This window comes from Sciurus vulgaris (genome assembly GCF_902686455.1).
Source record: "Sciurus vulgaris genome assembly, chromosome: 12".
Lineage (NCBI taxonomy): Eukaryota > Metazoa > Chordata > Mammalia > Rodentia > Sciuridae > Sciurus > Sciurus vulgaris.
The window spans coordinates 102,974,959-102,998,312 of NC_136473.1; the positions used below are offsets into that span (position 1 = coordinate 102,974,959).

At 35.4% G+C, this 23,354-nt stretch overlaps 1 protein-coding gene across 6 annotated transcripts in view; it reads right to left on the minus strand.

Annotated features, from left to right (window-relative positions):
- The window catches only part of RASAL2 (RAS protein activator like 2), a 363,735-nt gene that overhangs the window by 42,724 nt on the left and 297,657 nt on the right, over positions 1–23,354 (minus strand). For all 6 annotated transcript variants that reach the window (XM_079105905.1, XM_079105907.1, XM_079105906.1 and 3 more), the window contains 2 exons: positions 17,914–18,023; positions 1,373–1,526 (listed from right to left, as the gene is read on the minus strand). In XM_079105905.1, the coding sequence (XP_078962031.1) occupies positions 1,373–1,526; positions 17,914–18,023 (264 nt within the window). The remainder of the gene's footprint in view (positions 1–1,372; positions 1,527–17,913; positions 18,024–23,354) is intronic.

A 23,354-nucleotide genomic window follows, 5' to 3' on the forward strand; every position in this document is an offset into this window, starting at 1 on the left:
AGTAGCCTGTTATTTCTAGTCATTTATTAGGTTAGCCTGACCACTACCTATCACTGTCTTTTAAAAATGAAACATCTCGTCTATATGCCTACCACATAACACTGGGCTTAGTATACAGTCTGTTGAACTGAGTTCCACAAATAAGGAAAAATTCAAGTGATTTTTATTAAAAAGCACATTAATAAACGACCTATCCAAAGTGCTGAAGTCTGCTCACACATTAACTCAATTTCAGGTCATAATCATATAAATCCAATTAGATTATATACTCTATCTGATATGCCAGCTACTTGCATGGTGTGTGTCTGAGTACCTGAAATGTGGCTGGTCCAAACCGAAACATGCTGTAAGTGTAAAAGCTTCTGATTTTGAAGATTTAGTATTAAAAGAAGAATGTAAAAAACCTCATTGATAATTTTATATTACATGCTGATATAAAAATCTTTAGATTAAATAAAATTTAAAATTATATATGTAGTTTACATTATACTTCTTTTGGACAGAGTTGGTTCATAAGGACAGGAGTCAAACATTTTTCACTTTCTACAATATCTAGCATAGGACTCTTCATTAAATTCTAACCCCAATAATTATTCACCTACACAATCTCTCTCTCTCTCTCTTACACACACACACACACACACACACACACACACACACACACACACGGAGTATTCAAATTTAACATGCAAATAGCCAACTGTTTACATTTAGCTGGGAGGGAGAAATTACTTTATAAAATGTGATAGTCATATTTTCTGGTGAAGGACAATTTGTTCATTCAGGAAATTAGAGATTTACAATGTCCTAGGGACCAAGCTAGGTGCAGGAGATTACAGAAATACACAGGCCTAGATCTAGAACTGCTTATACTGTAGCTAAAAAAAAAAAAAAAAAAAAAAAAAAAATACTGAGTCAAGTTCCCCCCCAAAAACATTAAAATTGGGACTTTAGGATTTCAGGAGAAAAAGAGTAATGTAGTAGGTGACATCCTTATCAATACTAAAAAATTAACATTTAAGTAAGCTCCTGTTAGTTCTGTAACCTCTGCTGAGAATATACTAAGCACCCCCTCCCCTTTTCTTTTTTGGTGCCAGGCAAGTGCTCTACCATTGAGATAAAACCTCAACCCTCAACTTTTAAAAAAAGCAGATGAGGCCAAAGGAATGAGATGCTCTAATTAATAACTTTAATTATAAATATAATTTGATTAATAAATTTTCAACTTTTCCCTTACAAGTAGTTAATTCTTAGCAACAGAAAACCAGTTAAAATAATCAAATCAGAATATTGACAATAATGGAAACATCAGGTCTCTGGATAGAAAATCTTATTGATTAACTACGTTTTCTTTATAATTTTTGTTTTTTACCTCAAAGCAGAAGTCTTGCCCAAGGATGCTGCTATGGAGTGGTTTTACTGCTACGGGCTCCCCTCGACCAAGATCCAGACATTCTACTGCGCTGCAGGGGCTCAGCAAGGATTCATGAGAACGTGACTCTTTCAGTTTAGGCAGCCCTCGAGACCTAAATATGGAACATGTTTCAGGTAGTATTACCTTGGCCAACAAGGAAATGAAGGTCTACTGCAATGGATGTTTATGACAAATGAACAAACATGCCAGGAAAAAAACTAAAGGAAGAACAAATTTAAAATTTGTAATAATAATAGTCATCACATTCATGTGACACATAAACCATATACACATGTGAAAAAGGGCATACCTTTTTTTCCAACAGAGCATAAAAACACAATAATTTTACTAGTCTCAATGGAGATCAGCGCTCCTCTACAGACATTACTTTTTTTTAACCTCATTCTTACATTGGAAGGTGCAGAAATCTATACTATTCAGGTTATCATATGTGTGTGCGTGTGTGTGTGTGTGTGTGTGTGTGTGTGTGTGTGTATTCATGTAAAGGTATTGTCAAACCACATTATTTTTTTACTTTTTTCATGCTAGAGCTTTATTCTCTTAGAGCACTGACAAAACAAAGGTTGAACTTTCATTTTGTTTCTTTTTACTCTGCAGAATAAACACACACACACACACACACACACACACACACACACACACACACACTGTGCCAAACTTTTTAGCACAGGACTCTCTAAAAGGGCCTGATTTACACTTCAATGTGGAATTCTTTTCTGGCAAGGATTTACTTCTATCCATGCTCCACAGTATAAATGTGAATAACAAATAAAATGCCTTGAAAAGAAGTTCTCACCATGAAAAAAATATGCCCAAACTCTGCTAGAGAAGAACAGATCTTTGTTGACATTGTTCAAGTATCCTGGCTGATTTTGCTTCCTAGTTTTTTAAAAAAGGAAAGTGGGAATCATGACTCTTGTCACTACAGGAGCTGGTATTACACTATCTTTCCTCTGAAAAGAATTAACGGAGTGAAACAATACGAAGCACGATATTCCTGAATCCACAACTGGACAGTCATGCAGTTTTAGTCAATAATTGTAGTACTTATCGAATGAAACACCCAGAGTTAAATACATGTATTTCAAGTAAAAGTACTTAGTAATAAAACAAAATGTCTGTGTAAGGACATTTATTTTTGTAAAGTACATTAAATAAACTACTTTATTCAGTTCCTTGAAATAAGCAGGATAACATTAAAAGGAACTGAAACACTTAATGCCAGAGCAGTGTTTACTTAAATTACGAAGTAATAAGATACAGGAAACTAGCACTAAAGGCTGTTCTCTTTCTAAGACTGTTTCAAACTTTATAAAATAAGAGACATCTAAAACAACCAGGACTTTATTAGTCCATTCTTCCCTCCCCAACAAAACCAAATGCCATGTAAAAGTTTAGGCTGAAAAAAAAATATGTGTTCTGATATTCAGCAATTTTTAAAGAAGTCCACATTTATATATCCTACTGAGAAGGCAAGGTAAGTATAAAAGGGACAAATGCTATGTAATGTTTTGTATGTAAAGATATAATATGTACCAGTTCCACATTTACTTCTCTTTGTTCTTCTGCATAAGACAATGACATGTATGTAGTAATATGCTGTAAATATAGCACATCGATTATAAATAATTAAATGCTAACCTTTCCCCATATGCTACATAGGAAGCCAAGCTGAGGTAATGGGACACTATCATCTCTCTTAAACAAACATAAAATAATTCCAATCCATCTTTCTCAGAGTTCCTGGAGGGAAAAGTCTCTCATGTTCTGGGGGTGAGCCTTTCACCAGGAAAGATTAAGTCATTGTAAACAGGAGTTACAATGCCCCAAAGTTAACTTTCACTTCTTAAATTCTCTAGGAAAATTTTTCTAAAACATAAAAGTTATTTCAAACAAAATAAATGTCTACCTACATGAAACAATTGTACAGCCACCTGGCGGTGCAACCCCAAATCATAGCGGTGCCACATGTCCAGTTTAGCAAGTCACTTTCTGAACTCAGAAAACAATACTCTGTTTAGAAGACAGAAACCAATAGAAGATGGTTTCCCTGCTGACTCTGGTTACTGATACCATCTTTGGATACATGCTATCCAGGTGTTATTCAAGTCTTCACTAGAGGCAGGACAGAAAGGCAAACACTGAACAAGGTATCATCTTCCTCCAAAAGCTGCAGGATAGGTAGTATACCTTCCTCTCTTCCTTCAGGTTGCATCTAGCCCCTTGGGTAACACAAACAAGGTTCCTGGGCTCCAGGCTGGGCCTGTTGCCATGGTGCTACACCTATAAGGAGATTAGAGCTGGAAGGCAGCAGGGAGAAGCTGCAGCTTGAAGGACACAGAGATTATGCTCTGCAAACTTGGCAAAGGTGACTATTTTACCACAGAAAGGAAGGAAAGTGGAGGTCCCTACACATTTCCATTAATGGTTCTCAGTCAAAGGTTGTAGAAAAGAAACGGAGGCAATTCTGGGGGTGGAAGACAATCTTGTATTAAAAATTTTGACTAGGAACAAATATAATTAGCTTCAGCTCGCTTCATATATGATTCTACTCTCGCTAGCAAGTTTTTCGACATCCCACCCTACACTCACGCTTCTGTTTCCTGTGCGCTTCCTCTAGCTTGGCATTTCTAGTGCTTACCTATGAACCTATCTGGGTTATACATACTTTTCTTCCTTCAGAGGAAGGTGGAAATTCTTTTTTCATTGTGTTTTCAAGGCAGTCTAACTTCCAATAGCAGCCATAAACAATTATAGTAAACCATCTGGAATTACAACTTTACTCTTCCAAGTTACTGAGATTCTGATTATTAATACATAGTTCAGAATCTCCGATTGTGGGGCTGGGGCTGTGGCTCAGCGGTAGAGCGCTTGCCTGGCATGTGTGAGACCCTGGGTTTGATCCTCAGCACTGCATATAAGTAAGTAAGTAAATAAATAAAGGTCCATCAACAACTAAAAAAGTATTTTTTAAAAAAGAATCTCCCATTGTTTAGCATGTATATATATATATACCCACATGAACCGAAAGCCAAAGTTACTCACATGTTTAACATTACTATTGAATAAATAAGCAAGCCCTTCCTGTATTAGGAAGACAGCATCTCTGAGAAGACAGAAGTAATTCCCAGAGAAGCAAGATTACGGTAAACAGAAAAATCGAACAGCCTGGGAATGGCTCAGGATGGGGGTGGGAGGCATTTTCTGTGTAAATATTTTGATATAATAGCATTAGTAACCCCGAGTCTTTACCTCTTCTTGTACCTTCATATAAATTGATTTTTCTTGAATCTACTAACTACAGAGTTAGAACAGTCATGTGGCACCACAGTTTACTCCTGTAATGGAAAGTAGAATGTGGACTTAATGGGAGAATGTTGAGTTTAAAACTATTTTATTTCCAGTCCATTCTGACATTAGGCTTTGTTAAGAAACCTAATCAGCCTCAAAAGTAGATGTTTTAAGTCCCTTGACCACTGGTCAGGTTCTTTTTCTGACTGATTCCATTAACCTCTGCACCATCAGCCTAAATACCATGTATGACTAATTCAGGGCTCCAATATGATTATTTCTTGATTTAACTGGAAAATTGCTTCCAAGGGGGCAATTTCACTTCTAAGGAACACTGTATTCTTTCATTTCTGTTTTAATGTCATCAGACAATCATGATTTCTATGTAAACTCTAGCACCATAAAGGTAAGGGTTAAAAATCTAATTGCTTTGCTGTTGAAGATTACCTGCTACTTCTGACCTATTTAAGAGATAAACTACAGGGCAAAAGATGCTTTCTGTTACTTACTACTATATTGCTTTAACCCTCATCCCTATCTGAAATCAGTCTTAAAAAATAAAAGTGAAGGGCTGGGAACCAACACATACAACAGTGGATACACTGATGAAGGAAAAGAAAAAGGAGTAAAAGAACTTTGATTAGTGCGATTTTAAATAAAACACAGCTGGATTTTCTCAGCTTACCCATTCACTTTTTTAAAAAGCCGCATTCCCCACCACTCTAGCTCCAGTGATGCTTAGATGTGCGGGCTCAATCTGCCACATCTACAGAGTCAGTTCCAAATTTAGGAAGTGGGAAACTTTTAATTAAAAATGTTTATTGCTACACAAAATCCTGGATTCAGTGCAGGTGAGTTTCTGCTTGGCTTGGCAATTATGATTCCAGACAGCTCCACTGAATTCCAGAAGGGACAGTTTAGCCAGCAAGGTGTGTGCATCAACATACCCAGGTTTTAACCAGTGCGCATTCCTAAGGCACTCATTTTGTTTGAAAATTTCCCAGGTAGTAATGAACAATATTCAGTATCTTAATTCTGTATCAACAAATTTACATGTAGTTCAATAGGGTTTTAAAAATTGCACTGAAATCTTATTTGGGAAAAATGTCATTTTGCCTGCTCCCCAGATTTTATTGTTTTTCAATTGGGTATTTTGCAAAAGTAAACAAGTTACGTTTGCTGTTTGAAAACACAGAACTTTACTGCATTGTGAGTTTCCCTCTCTGGGTTTAAAAAAAAAAAAAAAGGAAGTAGGCTTCATTCATAAGAGTTCTATTGTGTACTAAAAAATTGTCTTCCCTGAGGATCTTGACAGCTCGAGCTACATTGGTTTATGCACTGCAGGTAAAGCCAGTATCCCTGATGCTCATGTTACTTGCTGATTTTTATGTTAGCTTAAAAATATACACCACATAAAAACCTATTTATGGAAGCACAGAATATGCTGCAGCTCTTCCTCCTCCCTGCTCTCAGCCTCCAGATAGAATGGTCTAATTAGCCCAGCTGCTAAGGATAAAGAAGGATGTTGATCAGCCTGAACTGTCACTTAAAGTGAGCAAATTCACGGTGAGAAAATTCATCATCATAGAAGAAATCATATCCATACCTACTGTGGCACATACACATATACATGCAATGAAGGGAGACATAAGACGGAGGATTATAAATAATATTAAAACATGTTCTGGGAGATAATAAATATTAAACACTGGGGAATAGTTTCTTTACAGAAACTGTACTATATTATAATAGGCTTTTATTTGGCTTTTAAGTTGCAAATGGATTAAAATCTACTAGTACCAATGAAACAAACTGAACACAACTATACTGAATTTAAAAAAACATGAGACCAAACTTCATTCATGATCCAGCTCAATGAACATATTAAAGTCTTTTCACTCGAAAAGACTAATAATGTTTCTCTTTTTTTGAATTTACTGAAATTTTAACTTCTCTATTGCCTTAAAATTAAGGTTTAGGGTGAAAGTATCATAAAAGAGGAAGGAACCAGTGAAGTTTAAAACATTTACATCTTAATCATTATTAAACTCAGGACTATTTGCTTTCCCATTAGTTTCTCATTTGGTTGAATAAATGAATTTCTGTATGGGTTCATCTATTTATTCAATAGCTACTTGGTATACTACACGCAGGTGTTATACTAGAGGTAGGAAGGTGCAAGGAACACAAAGGATAAGAACAAAGGCAGGGTCCTCGCGCTCACACAGTTTATGGTCTGGGAGTTAATAATGCATTGCAGTATGATGAAATTAAGACTTACAAAAAAAAAAAAAAAAAAAAAAAAAAAGCCAAGAGGCTCAGTGAGCACTTAGGGGATCTTAAGGTTCACATTAGGTTTCTTGGAGGAAAAAGTTAAGTGAAGTTGTGACCTTCAAATGAATGGATTTTATGATATGCAAGCGTCCTGCCAAGAGATCTAGATGGAATGGACAGCATATGAAAAGACCTGTAATAAAAGTATGCAACACTGGGGCTGCTGAGCAACTGAAAGAAATTCAGAGTGTGGCTCTGTGATAGTGTGGCTGTGGTGTGGGCAGGGGGTTGGTAGGAGAGTGGTGATCATGATGGGACTTGTAGTAATGGGCCTTTCAGTTTGATCACAAGACCAGGGGACGGACATAGGAAGGTTCTGGGTAGTAGAGGGGGAACAGCGTGATCAGATGTAGGTCTTAGCAAGACCACTTTGGCTAAGGAGAGGAGAAAGAAAGTAGTACATGGGAAGAGAAAAAGTGAAAGACTAAGAGACTAGGTTCATGGATTATGGTAGTAATCTGAGTAAAGATCATGAACTGGAGGCAGAAGTGGGTAAGAAGTAGATGGGATTAAGAGATACATAGGAGGTAAGTAGGCCGTGGTGACTACAACACTGTCAGTTTCAGGGAGAATAGCAGAATCAAGGATGGCTGGTCATTTCTGCCCTGAACCATAGGACAGAAAAATGGTAATGTCCTTTATGGAAATAGGAAATATGAGGCACTGTTGGTTGAGTTGAGGGTAGAAATGAAATCAAGTTTGTACCACTTGAGTTTGAGGTTCCTGTGGCAGTAGATGTGAATAATGAAAGAGGACATGTGGATGAAGAAAACGGCCTCAGAGACAACCTGAGGAATATTAACAGTTAAAACTACAAAACTGACAAAGAGATTCAGAAATATTAAAGTCAGGAAATGAGGTGTTTCAAGTATCATAAAAGCCCAGAGATAAGAGGTCTCAGGAAGGGAGGACTGTCCATTATGACAGAAGATCAAATGTGTTAAGAGAGTAATAGTAGCCACTGGATTTAGGAATTGAGAGGTAATTGGAGACTTTTACAAGAAGAGCTTTTAGGGAATGGAAATAATGAATAATGACCAAAACATGAGACTGCACTGGGTTGATTTAAAAAAAAAAAAAAACCAAAAAAAAAAAAAAAATAATAATAAAATTTAAAAAAACCCAAAATAAAAAGATACAAACCAAAAAACCAAATGGGATGTGACAAAGTGGAGCCTAAACAATTCTGACTGAAAAAATGGCAACAGTGAAATAGCTAGAGGGAGATATTAAAAAAAAACAAAAACAAAAACAAAAAAACACCAATCATGTTTTTATGTATTCCCCTGAAACAAGAAAGCAATAAACACTCTTCATAAAGTTCAAGAGTTCAAGAGGACAGATGGTAAAGAACAAAAATAAGGGTACCCTTTCTAATCTTCTACAGAAAATGCCATTACCAATTTTTGTGAACTCTTCTAGAAATTTTTTATATAGGCAGCCCTCTCCCTATTTATACCTATACAACATTATAGAAATTATGTATTTATTATAGGACTATATTAATATATTCATATGTATTTAAACATATACATATGCATATATATTTATATATTATGTATATTTACATTTATATTTATCAAAAATGGGATTCTACCATACTTCAAAAAATTTATTAGAGCTTTATGGTTATACATAGTAGTAGTTGGGTTCATCCTGACAAACTCATACATGCATAGATATTGATTTCAGTTCATGATTTTGAACTTCTGTGCACACTGGAACACATAGACCAAACTTGCCTGTTTTTAATGACCACATAATATTCCTTTATATTGGCCTATGGCAGTTTAACCAGTCCTGGACAACAACCTAAATTTTTCCTTTTTTCTTTTTCTTTTGTGATTATCACCAAAGTTTAAAAGATATCTTAGGTGGGCTGGGATGTGGCTCAGTTGGTAGAGTGCTTGCATCACATGCACAAGGCCCTGGGTTTAATCCCCAGCTCCACCAAAAAAAAAAAAAAAAAAAAACCAAAAACCAAAAAAACCCCAAAAGCCTCAAAAGGTTTCTTAGTACATTTTTCTTTATGCACATGTACATATGTATGTATGTATGTATATATTCACAGTTTGAACTTTTAGATGTGAAACAGCCAGATCAAACGGCATATACATTTAAAATTTTGATATTAAACTACCTTCCACAAAAGAGGGTATCCATTTAAAATCCTATCAACCGTGCATGTTTCTGCTTGCTATCACCAAAATTAGATGTGCCTGGCTTTTCAAAAAAATTTTGCCAGTATTATTGGTAAAATGTGGTATTTATTGCTTTAGTTTGCATTTCCTTAATTATGAGTTTGAGGACATTTGCACATATTTATTGGCAATCTTAGCTCTCTTTTCAGAGAATTATGAACTACAATTTTATGTTTCTAAACCATTTTTCTAATTGTTAAACTTTGCTGATAGGTAAAAGTAAATTGGTCCTCTGCCATATTTTTAGTTATTTCCCCCTAGTTTATACTTACAAAGAGCTTTTTAATTTCAAGATCATAAGAAATCTAGCTATATTTTTTATAGTATTTTAATTTTAAATCCAGTCTATTTGGATTAAAATCCATTAAAACCATCTACCCTCTACTTTTTTGGGGAGGAATAAAAGGAATATGGTAGGGACTCCTCTTTATAATATTCCAAACTGTGGAAATACTATGACCAAACATTGAATCATTAATTATTACTGCATAGTATTCTATTCTTATTAAGAATTGTGGTGACAAAAGTTATGAAGAGTGAGTATATGTTTGAGTGTGTGTATTGAGTGTGTGATTTTTACCTTTGTTTTCTCCTTTCTTGATCATTTTGTCAGCAAGTTAGGATTCCTATTAATACATGCAACAGAAGCACAAAGGAGAAGGACACAACCTGAAGCTAAAAACCTGTGTGTTTACATCAGCTTCAAACTATTCACTAGCTGTGAACAAATCATTCTTTTCGAACCTTATATATCATTTGTAAAATGTGGGTAATTATTTCTCTTCCTATACCCCACAGAGTTGTTGTAAGACTTAAATGCAATAATGATTTCACATCTATTTCATAAGCTGCCAACCATACAAATGTGAGGGACTATGATCACCAATGTAGAGTTTTTATATAGTGATATGTAGGCATTACTCCATTTTATGTAAATTATTTATCTAGCTGAGATCAGGAAAGCTTTTTCTTTTTTTTTGGTGGGGGGAGTAGGTGCTGGGAGTTGAACCTAGGGCCTTACAAGCTAATTAGCTAGTGCTCTACCACTGAGCTACATCCCTAGTCAGGAAAGTTGTTCTTGAATATATTCTTTGCTAGAAAAAATTGAAGACAAAAGGAATAAATGTATGGAAATATTGTTCTATTAGGATGAGCATTCTAATGCATTTAAAATGCTATCATGATTCAATTAGAAACTTCAATTGGATTTTAGATCTTAAAACAAAGAATCCTTAATTGATCCATGACAGTAACCTGGTAAGAGAAACTGTAATCTACAGTCCGATTGTATTGATTAATTAATGGTATGGAGTTCAATGATTTTTGAGTTGTCATTATAACCAAGTATAGCATATTGAAAAACACTGTTCTTTTAAAAATATTTTTTAGTTGTCGATAGACCTTTATGTATTTATATGTGGTGCTGAGAATCGAAACCAGTGCCTCAAACATGCTAGGCAAGCGCTTTTCCACTGAGCTACAACCCCAGCCCCAAAAGATCATTCTTATTGTTATTACCTACGAGTCAGTTTTGACTTTTTCTATTGCAGGCTAACATTTACTATTTCCTTAACATTTTTCTAGGAGATGGGGATACAAAGATTGTACCCTTGAGGAGCTTCTAATCTTCAGCAGTAGGCAGAAACATGAAAAGACAAACTTGATAGAAAGCATTTAGTTCAATAATAAGGTATGTATAATTGGCTTGGACAGGTGATTTTGTCTAGGAAGAAACCAGGGAGCATAAACTGTTGGGTATTGCTGCATGATAGGAGTTAGAAGCTTGACAAAAAGCAGAGTACAGGAATAAGGAATGGCAACTGGGATAGAAGAAACAGCAAGACCAAAAGGAAAAAAAAATATGAAATAGTATAGAATCATAAATGAAAGACTTGGTATGTTTGGTAGGAGATAGTGCTGGGTCAGGAAAGAACTGGGTCAAATTGTTGCATGTTGTATGTGATGCTAATGATTGTACATTTATAAAAGTATTATAAACATGAGATATTGAAATTGAAGTTTCAGTGGAGACATATAGATAGAACAGATGCAGTATACTGAAGTGAAGTACCAAACAAACTGTAGTATTTATAAAGGAAATGTTTTGGAACTAATTCCACTACCTTAATCTTGGTTAGATAAAGACTTTGAAAAGTGGCCAGAGAACAGAGAAGTGAAAACATTTTATGAGAGAGAAGTTTTGGAGAAAGCTAGGAGATTGTATCCCCTGTCCATGCCCACAATGGATATGGATATGGATAGGGATACAGAGAAGGTAGGGTTTGATTCTGTCTGGGAAACCTAGATGATGAGGAATTGGTAGCAGAGCAAGTGAGTGTAGATGCTTTTGGATTGGTCTGCACTTCTAAAAGTTATCAGGGCAAAGAATGTGTAGGTGTTTCCTGTAGGTCACAGGACTGCAGGGATAGAGTGCAGAGCAGCAAGAACTCCTTCCTAGAAAGGAGTCACAAGTGAGTGTCTGGAGAAGAAATCCATCTGCCAAAGTCAATAAAACCCTAGGAGACAGGTTCCATAGGGATGAGAAATCTCTGAAGGAATTCCCAAAGCACCCCATAAGGGAAAAATCAGCTTTAAACATCTGCCAGGCTCAGAGAACATGATGGAAGGCTAGAACTTTATTATCTCCTTTCGTTCTTTTCTTTGCTTCTCCTTTCTGTCTTCCTCGCCCAAATCTGGAAGGCACCTAAAACAATGGTTGGTAAGCTGGATGACAGAAGTAAGTATTATACCATACTTCCCTCTCCAAAGGCAGGCAGACTATCTGTAACTGCTTGGCAGAGATAAACCTAAAGTTTTAACTAATATTTTGGTTTCTTATAAACCTGAACATGTAAATAACATACAGCAATTGTATTCTTGGGTAAGAGAAGTGAAAACTTATGTTGACTCAAAAACCTGTACACAACTATTCACAGTAGTTTTATATGAAATAGCAAAAACTAGAAGTAACCCAAATGTCATTTGACCGGTGAAAGATTAAACTCTGCTACATCCACACAATGGAACGCTACTTGACAACAAATGGAAATGACCACTGAATACATGTAACAATTTTGATGGATCTCAAGGACATGTGCTTAGTGAAAAAAAAAAAAAAAGGCCAAACTCAAACGATCACATACTATATGATTCTAATAATATTCTAGATATAATAAAACAATGGAGATGGAAAACAAATTAGTGGTTGCTAGGGCACAGGGATGGAAGTGGCTATGACTAGAGTGGTAGCACAGGGAGTTGTTCTTTGGTAATAGAACAGTTTTTTTTTTTTTATCTTGATTGTGGAGTGGCAATTAAATGGCATAGACCTACACACACACAAATGAATGCAGGTGAAAATTGGTAAAAACTAAGTAAAATCTGCAGTCTAGTTAATAATAGTGTACCAATGTCAATTACTGTTTTTTATATCATAATATAGTTACATGATGTCGTTATTGGCTGAAGGAATGGTGTGTAGGACTCTTGTACTATTTTTGCAACTTGCTGTGAATGTATGACTTCAAAATAAAAAGTTAAAAAATTAGTCCTATTAAGGAGAAAATTAAGAGGCTCAGTATGCTTTCAAGTATCTTCTGACAAAGAATAAGGATACTTCTTCAAAACCATGCTTTGTTAGTGACCCTCATAATTGAGGTCATTACTGTGAAGGTTCTTATTTGAGGGGCATTTGGAGGGGTAAGAAAATTCTACTCTACCTGTTCTTTGCCTCAAGTTTTTGGTGAATTTAAATAGCACTTGCAAAGCAAGGTTGGCAACCTGGCAGACATCTGGAATCCTGGAATGCCTGACACTGCTGTGTGGCCATTGATTTTAAGCATTTCCTACTTTTAAGTGCATTTGAATGAAAGGCAAAATGATCATAGTCTTTTCATGTCCCAACATCCCCACCCCATTCCTGCAGCTCCCATGACATGGTTTTAATGTAAAAATGCTGCCAATATTGATTCTAGGAAATCCTTTTACTGCCTTTTATCTGATGAGATGGCTCTGTGACATTGTATTGACTTTTATCTTTATAATGTCCCTTCCATCCTGTCTCTGCCCTTCCATTCCCACTAGCACTGACCTTCTTAGAGCCCTCATTGTCTTACCATAGCTTTATGCTAACTGATCTTCCAAACTCAGTTTCTACAAATTAAGTAATCTTAGATTACATATTCCATCCTGCCAGGTTATTCCATGCATAGCATACTTCTGATTAGGTCATTTTCTTGCTCAAAAACGTTTAAAGGTTCCTTATTGCTTGTAGGCTAAAATATAAACTCCTCAGTATGATATTTAAGAATGGCCCCAGGTATGAATATTGGGTTCGAAATCTTAAAAATACCTTCCCACTGACTTCTGGTTTTCAATATTTCTTTTGAGAATTCCAATATTACCCTCCCTACCCAAGTCCTATACACACTTTCTATCTCCTTTACATGTAAACCATTTTTTCTTTCTAGAATCTTTTTTTAAGATTCTTGTTTTAAATCTCAGGGACCTGACATTTCATGATAATAAAAGCTGATGTGTGTGTTGAGGGGTATTTTTCCATTCACTTTCCTGGGAATGGTGGTCCTTTCAGATGTTTTCTTGTTTGGGGGCATTTTCTTTTGATAATTCCCTCCCCAAAGTTTTTCTTTGTTCCTTTTTTTCCCCAGAATTCTTGGGCTGAATCTTTCATTTTCTGTTCTACTTTCTGAGAGAGTGACTTGACTTTAGCTTTTGTATTGATTTCTAAGTTTTCTTCTTGATTTTATTTTTTAATATCATCTTGTTATTATTTCATAGATGTACAATCATATCTTTTGAAAATATTCACTTTGCTTGTGAAGTTGTTTCTGGCTTCATATATTCTCTGTATCTTCTGTATACTCCCTCCAAGTATTTTTGTCTCTGTTTTTCATTTTGGAAACTTACCTTAACATTTGTAAGACACTTGGTTGTTTATATTTAAAAGGAAATATGTGTGCTGAAGTGGAGCTCATAGACTAAGGAGCTCCACTGACAAGTACTTCCTGGCCAGTTTTTAAGAAAATCTTTATTAAGATATAATTCACACACCACAAAATCGTGATGGATAGTAGAAATATAAATATCATTAGAGATTATTATGAACAACTACATGCCAACAAGTGTGATACTGTAGAAGAAATGGACAAATTTCTATACACATACCCCTTACCAAAATTGAGCCATGAAGAAATAGAAAACCTGATCAGAGTAATAACAAGTATATAACCAGGTGGTTTCACTGCTGAATTCTACTAAACATTTAAAGAACTAATACCAGTTCTTCTTAAGTTTCCAAAGGAGGGGGGGGGGGGGGGAGAGAGAGAGAGAGAGAAAGGAATTCTTCCAAACAGTCTACAAGGCCAATAATCATCCTGATACCCAAACTGGAAAAGAACGTGATAACAACAAAAGAAAACTACAGACTGATATCCCTGATGAACAAACATGTAAACATCCTTAACAACACATTAACAAGATTAACATGATCAAGTGGGATTCATCCCAGGGGTGCAAGGATGGTTCAATATTACGCAAATCAATAAACATGATACACCATATCAATAAAATGAAGGACAAAACCCATGTGGTCATCTCAGTAGATACAGAAAAAGGCATTTGACAAAATTCAACATTGCTTCATTATAAAAACACTGAAAAATTAGGCACAGAAGGAATGTACTTCAATGTAATAAAGGTCATTATAGTAAGTCAACAGCTAACATACTGAATGGGGAAAAGCGGATAGCTTTCTCTCCAACATCGAGGACAAGACAAGGATGCCCACTTTTATCATTTCTATTCAACATAATCCTGGAAGTTCTAGTCAGAGCAATCAGACAAGAGGTAGAAATAAAGGGCATCCAAACTGAAAAAGAAGTCAAATAGTCACTGTTTGAAAATGACCTTACATAATCTCTCTGTATGTATGTGGGTATATGTATGTATATGTAAATTATCAAATCTAATTTTATAAATTATGTACAAATCTATTAAAACTAATGAATGAATTAGGCAAAATTGCAGGATACAAAATTAATATGCAAAACCTACTAGTGTTGCTATAAGTTAACAGTAAATTATCTGAAATAGAAATCAAGAAAGCAATTCCATTTACAACAGCTATGAAAAACAGTATAGAGGTTCCTCAAAAAATTGAAAATAGAATTACTATCTAATCCAGCAATCCCACTACTGGGTATATATCTAGGGAAAATGAAGTCAGTATGTTATCGAAGAGACATCTATCTGCACTCCCATGATCACTGCGGCACTATGCACAACAGCTAAGAAATGGAAACAAAGTACGTGTTCACTGACTGGTGAAGGGATAAAGAAAATGTGGCACACAACAGAATACCATTCAGCCATAGAAAGAATGAAATCCTGTTATTTGCAACAACATGAATGGAAGTAGAGATCCTTATGTTAAATGAAATAAGTTAGAGACAGAAAGACAAGTACCACATGCTTTCACTCATAGGTGGAATCTAAAAATGTCAATCTCATAAAAGTGGAGAGTAGAAAGGTGGAAAAGCAAGAGAGGGTGTGAGGAAGGGAGGGATGGGGAGAAACTGACAAATCACTAAGTTAAGGTTAGACAAAAGTGAAGAGCTCTGGCGTGCTATTATTAACAATATCTACTGTATATTTCAACAAAGTAGAAGGAAGGATTTTGAATGTTTTCATCATAAAGAAATGTTAAACATTTGAAAAGATAAATATGATTAACCTGATTTTAATATTACACAATGTATACATGTATTGACATGTCACATGGTACCCCATTAATAAGTAAAATTAATGTTTTTATTTATCAGTTAAATTAAATTTAGGAAATTAAATTTAATAATTTATGCCCCAAGAGGTGTAAGTGTAAATAATGAGAAAATTACACCCAAATTGGATAGGTTTGTACATTTCAATGAGTGCTTTTAATGAGGTTAAGAGAGAAGAGATTTTATGAGATCAACATTTTTAGATTTCACATATAAGCAAGGTCATGCAGTACTTGTCTGTGCCTGGCTTACTTCCCTTAACATGATGATCTCCATTTCCAGCCATGTTCTGGCATAAAGCAGTAGTCTCATCATCAGCTCAGTATGGGGGACAATTCCTTCATCTATAAAACAAGGACAATAATTCTCTGTCTGCCACGCCTGTAATTTTTATTTCTTTTTGTTAGGAAAGTGATTGAAAATAATGTCACTTACTAAATAACAACAACAACAACAAAACCCAAAGTCCAAAACCTCAAATAAAAATAAGAATATCAAATATGACAGGCAGACTTGAGTTCAAATCCAAGCTCCACTACTTACTAGCTGTGTGACACTGTGCAAGTTTCTCAATCTCTTTTCACCTCAGTTCCTTGTCTATAAAATGAGGATGACAAGAGTATCTAGGGTTGTATTACATGAGACTACATTTGAAATGCCTGGCACCTAGTAAGCACTCAGTAAAAACTGGTGATGGCAATGATGTATTGATATAACACTCTAAAATTTTCAACATTATGGAGGCACAAAATATTAAAAATCTATCAGCACATATTTAATAGTTTTAGAAGGATGTTATCCTTTGTGAACTATATACATTTGAAGTTTACTCAAGCTAGTAGTCCTATTTGAAATCCATGTTTTCTTTTCATTACATGTCTTCTAGATGTGACTACAAACCAACATGCCAGTTCCATATGCCATATACACAGAAAAATGAAGCAATGAAGAGCATGAACTCGGAAGCCAAATTGCCTAAGTTCAAATATCATTTTTACTATTTACTAGTTATATGATTTTGAGTAAGATTCTTGGTGCCTTAGATTCTTCATCTGTAATACAGGGACAATAACATTTATCACATAGGATTATTATAAAGATTAAATAATAAGATCATGGGCATAAAACATCCTGTAGAGTTGTTATAGTTTAGATCTGGAATGTTTCCCAAAGAGCCCTGTCTTGAAGCCTCACTGGTTCCAGCCAATGGTACTACTGGAAGCTAGTGGCAACTTCAGGAGGTAAGGTGGAGCTAGAAGTTAGAAGGGTGCATCTTGTCCTGGGACCCTTCCTCTCCTATCTCTTTCTGCTTTTTGAATGCCGTGAGGCAAGCAGCTTTGCTGTGGTATACCCTCCTCACCATGATATTCTGTTTCACCATGGATCAATGAAGCCAAGCAACCATGAACTGGAACTTCTGAAACCATGAGCCAAAATAAATCTTTCCTCCTTAAGTTGAATTTATCAGGTATTTTGTCCCAGCAACGGAAAGCTAACACATACAATGCTCCAGAATTGCTAATACTCCCATCATCATTACCCCTTAGAGTCATTCTACAAAAAAAAAAAAAAAATTTACCCCTGACTACTAGAATTTTACTCTTATCAAAAAAGCATAACCAATTCCTTCATTGGTTCTTATGTATCCACAAACTCTCTGATATTATAAGACTCTTAAACTGGATGGGTATTTGAGATCATATGCTGTACCCTGCTCAATATGAACAAGGTAAAAAAGTAAATTTTGTATTGATCTTTCTAAAATTATCATTAATACAAAGTTAGAAAAGGCCAAGATGAATTATCAAAATCCACTCTGACCCTGCTTTCTGTTTTAAGCAAGCTGACTTCCTACCTGTCATCTGTATTACGCAGAGAAGGGAGCCGAAAACTTGTGTTTCTGTCAAGCTTTGACTGGCTTTTGGTCCTCTTGATGGAGCCTTTCAGGCGCTTGCTGAAGAATCCCTAGAATGAAAAGGCAGATGGTAATGGGAGAGAGAACCAACAGGGACCATTACCTTGTGCACTAAATTTGCAAAAGCTGTTCAGACTTTTATAATGAAGACTTGAAACAGAATCCAACTTTTAATTTTTGATTTTTTTGTGCATAATAATAGTTGCTTAAAACCACTTGGTAATGTGATACTTTTCTGTGATAATTAAATTTTTGATAATACCAATTTCTTCTTTTTAAGTTTTTGTACTAGTTATGTAGAAAACTTGTAACTTTTCTAATAGATTTTTAAAAACACAACAACAGGATATTGACATATAAAGGGCAGTCTTTTCTATGAAGATGGATCAACAATTTCAATAGAAACGACACAAAGCGATTTCCTAAATTAAAAGCAAACAAGTAGGGCTGGGGATGTAGTTCAGTTGGTAGAGTGCTTGCCTCACATGCACAAGGCACCACAAAAAAAAAAAAAAAAAAAAAAGCAAACAAGTAAAGAAAACAGAATGTGAAAAGGCCCTGAAGTGAGAAGGTATTTGGTATGTTGCAGGAACTGACAGTGACAGTGAGAACAGAGCTTTATGTTAACTTTATTTATTTATTTATTTATTTACTTACTTGCTTATTTTTATGTGGTGCTGAGGATCGAACCCAGTGCCTCACACATGCTAAGCAAGTGCTCTAACACGGAGCTACAACCCTAGAGTCCAGAAGCTTTATCTCAAGACTTCAAAAAAAGTATTAACTAAGCAGTACAAGGTAATGTTTTGGTAATCTCAACAGTATTAAAATAAGGTGTATATCACTTTGGATATGGTATTTGTAAAGTTAACATTTAAATGTAGATAACTGTACTACCTTTTAAAACTTCATATCACTTCTGGTTTCATTTCAATGAACCAAAGCCAAAACCAAAACAAAACAAAAAAATCAAAACAAACACATGGCACACTTAACTTCAATGGGGAAGGAATTTGTAATCCTACCAGACACCCAGAAAGAGAACTCAAAATATCTGGTAAATAGTAGCACGACTACCATAGCATTTTATCAAGTCACATATTTTTTACACACTAGGCATTACTCTATTCATTAGAGAAAATTGGAAACAAACCTATTTGAATTACAACTATTTAGATGACTGAAGAAAAATGCTGTGTAATATTTTATTGCTCTTGATGCCTAAAGAGTAAGTACAAGCTGGAGGTGTAGCTCAGTAGCACAGCACACAAGAAGTCTTGGCCCTGCCCTCCCTCTTCCAAGTGTAAAATCTAGAAAATATCACATAGGCATAGTTTTCTAAGCTATCATTTTGCTCCAGCTTATTATATATAGAGATTAGAGGAAACAAAACAAGTTCCTTTTGGAAGTACCATAATAATTAGAGACAGTCATTTTCCTGGTCTCCTATACAATCTTAGAGTCATTAGGGAGAGTTGCTGTCATTAATTCTACAGGGCACAGGCTTTATTTTCTAGAACTCAATTAGAATGAATCACCACATTTGCCCACAAATGCAGTCAGCAGACCCGAGTTAAGAGTATAGAATTCTAGGAGGATTGTTAGGGTTGTTTAAAAAAATCACCGCCCTAAGTTGAGTTCCAGATTAGGGGCTTGACAACAAGCACCCATGCAAGCACACGTGCACACCCACAGAGTAAAGTAGCCAACTGAAAGGGTCCTAGTCAATGTTCACCCATGCAGCACTTAATTTTATTTAGCTATTTATTTGACCATATTTCATAATTTAATATATTTATTAAATAAAATTCATTTTATGTCTCTTTGTGGTATAGAATTGTACTAGAAGTTACAAGGGAATCAAAGATAAAACGAACACACAATCTGCCTTAGAGGACCTTGTAATTTAACATAGGACTTAGATACTATATAAAAATATAGGCCTTCACCACCCCAGCTCGACTGCCTGAGCCCTGAGCTCACTGAGGCTCCCCATTTGCCAACATATTTGGAAGCCGGTGCAGCCATCTTGGATTATCCCGGAAGTGGAAGCTGCCATCTTTAGGTAGGGAAACTCCCATCCTGAGATGCCTGTTGGAGACTGAAAGCCCATTGTCAGGTACCTCTCATGCATCAGGCTACTGAAGACTGGCAGGTTAATAGTATATAACTGTTATAGATTTTTTTTTCTCCTTTTGAATTTTTAAGTTTTTATTCATTTTTCTCACTCTCTCCATTTTCCTTTTGTTTACCTGTTTCTTCAGAGTCTCTTTCTCCCTTTTCTCAGCTAAAAACCACCTATTGTTCCTCTTTCACTCTTCCTATGATCTAGAGCCTCTATATACTCTTTTCTTGTCCCATTAACAGTTACGTCCTATGCCCCTCCGCATCCTCTTTGTCCACCATTAGAAACTGTATACCTCATTGCAAACCTATTGGTTATATTGTAGATAATAATCCAACTCATCATCTCTGTTTATGATGACAATATTGTTAATGTCTTCACAGGGGCTATGTGGTTTAGGGCTGCATATTGTCTGAACCATATTGTCTGAATATTGTCTTGCTGCTACTATTAATCGCTCCCATAAAGGAGAGGTTTTAGAAAACTGCAGGGTCACTATAAGCCTATGGGGGAACCAGCAATATCCCAGATCCACACTGTTAGAGGGGAAGATAGGTGAACATGAAAAAACGAGGGAAGAAAGTGTTCCAAACAAACCAAGATTCTATATTAATAGAATCCAATGACAGCATGGCAGAAGAAATGTCGAAAAAGGAGTTCAGAATGTACATAATTAAAATTATCTGTGAAGCAAAGGATTAGGTAAGAGAGCAAATGCAGGCAATGAACAATCACTCCAATAAACACTTAAAAGAGCAACCACAGGAAGCAAAAGATCATTCCAATAAGATTCTGAAAGAACAAACCAACGGAAATCCTTGAAATGAAGGAAACAATAGAACAAATAAAAAACTCAATAGAAAGCATCACCAACAGACTAGATCACTTGGAAGACAGAACCTCAGACGATGAAGACAAAATATTTAATTTCGAAAACAAAGTTGACCAAACAGAGAAGATGGTAAGAAATCACAATTGGACCTCCAAGAACCATGGGATATCATGAAAAGACCAAAATTTAAGAATTATTGGGATTGAGGAAGGCACAGAGATATAAAACCAAAGGAATGAACAACCTATTCAATGAAATAATATCAGAAAATTTCCCAAACCTGAAGAATGAAATGGAAAATCAAATACAAGAGGCTTACAGAACACCAAATGCACAAAATTACAACAGATCCACACCAAAGCACACTATAATGAAAATGCCTAACATACAAAACGAAGATAGAAATTTAAAGGCTATGAGAGAAAAACATCAGATTACATATAGGGGGAACCAGTATGAATCTCAACAGATTTCTCAGCCCAGACCCTAAAATCTAGAAGGGCCTGGAACAACCTATTTCAAGCTCTGAAAGAACATGGTTGCCAATGGAGAACTTTAGACCCGGCAAAACTAAGCTTCAGATTTGAGGACAAAATAAAATTCTTCCATGATAAAAGTTAAAAGAATTTACAAATAGAAAGCCTGCCCTACAGAACATTTTCAGCAAAATATTCCATGAGGAGGAAATGAAAAACAACAATGTTAGTCAGTAAAGGGAGGTACTACCCTAAAGGTAAAGCCAATCAAAGGAGAAACCAAGCCAAGATAAAAACCGAAAATAAGCCAAACTGACCAGGAATAAAAATCATATCTCAATAATAACCCTGAATAGTAATGGCTTAAACTCACTAATCAAAAGACATGGACTGGCAGATTGGATCGAAAAGAAAGACCCAACAATATGCTGCCTTCAAGAGACTCATCTTATAGAAAAAGACATCCACAGACTAAAGGTGAAAGGATGGGGAAAAAACCATGCACATGAACTCAGTAAAATAGTGGGGGTTTCCATCCTCATAACAGAAAAAGTGAACTTCACGTCAAAGTTAGTCAGAAGAGATAAAGAAGGATATTTCATACTGTAAAGGGAACCTAAATCAGGAAGACATAATGATCATAAATATTTATGCCCCAAACAATGGCGCATCCATGTTCATCATCAAACAACTCCTCCTCAATTCCAGGAACCAAATACACCACAACACAATAATTCTGGGTAACTTTAACACATGGCTCTCACCACTGGAGAGATCTTCCAAACACAAACTGAACAAAGAAACCATAGAACTCAATAACACAATCAATAACTTAGACTTAACAGACATACATAGAATATTCCATTCATCAGTGAGCGAATATACTTTCTTCTCAGCAACACATGGATCCTTCTCTAAAACAGATCATATGTTATACCACAAAGCAGTCAATGTAGAATACTAACTTGGATTCTATCAGATCATAATGGAAAGAAATTAGAAATCAATGATAAAATAAAAAACTATTCCAACACCTGGAGACTACATAATACACTATTGAGTGAAGCATGGATAACAGAAGACATAAGGGAGAAGATAAAAAAAAAATTTTCTTAGAGGTAAATGATAAAACATATCAAAATCTTTGGGACACTATGAAAGTAGTACTAAGAAGAAAATTGATTGCATGGAGCACATTTAAGAAAAGAATAAAAAGTCGACAATTAAATGATCTAACATTGCATTTCAAAGCGCTAGAAATAGAACAGGTCAACACCAAAAGTGGTAGAAGACAGGAAATAATTAAAATCAGAGCTGAAATCAACGAAGTTGAAACAAAAGAAACAATTAAAAAAATTAACAAAATACAAGTTGGCTCGTTGAAAAAGTAAACAAAATATATAAACCCTTAGCCACACTAAAGAAGAGAAGGAGAGAGAAAACTCAAATTATTAAGATTCGTGATGAAAAAGGAAATATCATGACAGACACCATTGAAATACATAACATAATCAGAAGCTACTTTGAAAATCTATACTCCAACAAAATAGAAAATCTGGAAGACATTGACAAATTTTTAGAGACACATAATCCTCCCAAACTGAATCAGGAGGACATACACAATTTAAACAGGTCAAGTGCAAGCACTGAAATAGAAGAAGTCATCAAACGCCTACCAACCAAGAAAAACTTGGGACCAGAGGGTTTCTCAGCTGAGTTCTACAAGACCTTCAAAGAACTTATACTAATACTCCTGAAAGTATTCCATGAAATAGAGGAGGGAATTCTTCCAAATTCATTTTATGAAGCTAGTATCACCCTGATACCAAAACCAGACAAAGAAAAATCAAGGAAAGCGAACTTTAGACCAATATCTCTGCTGAACATAGAAACAAAAATCCTTAAAAAAATTCTGGCAAATCGCATACCAAAACATATTAAAAAGATA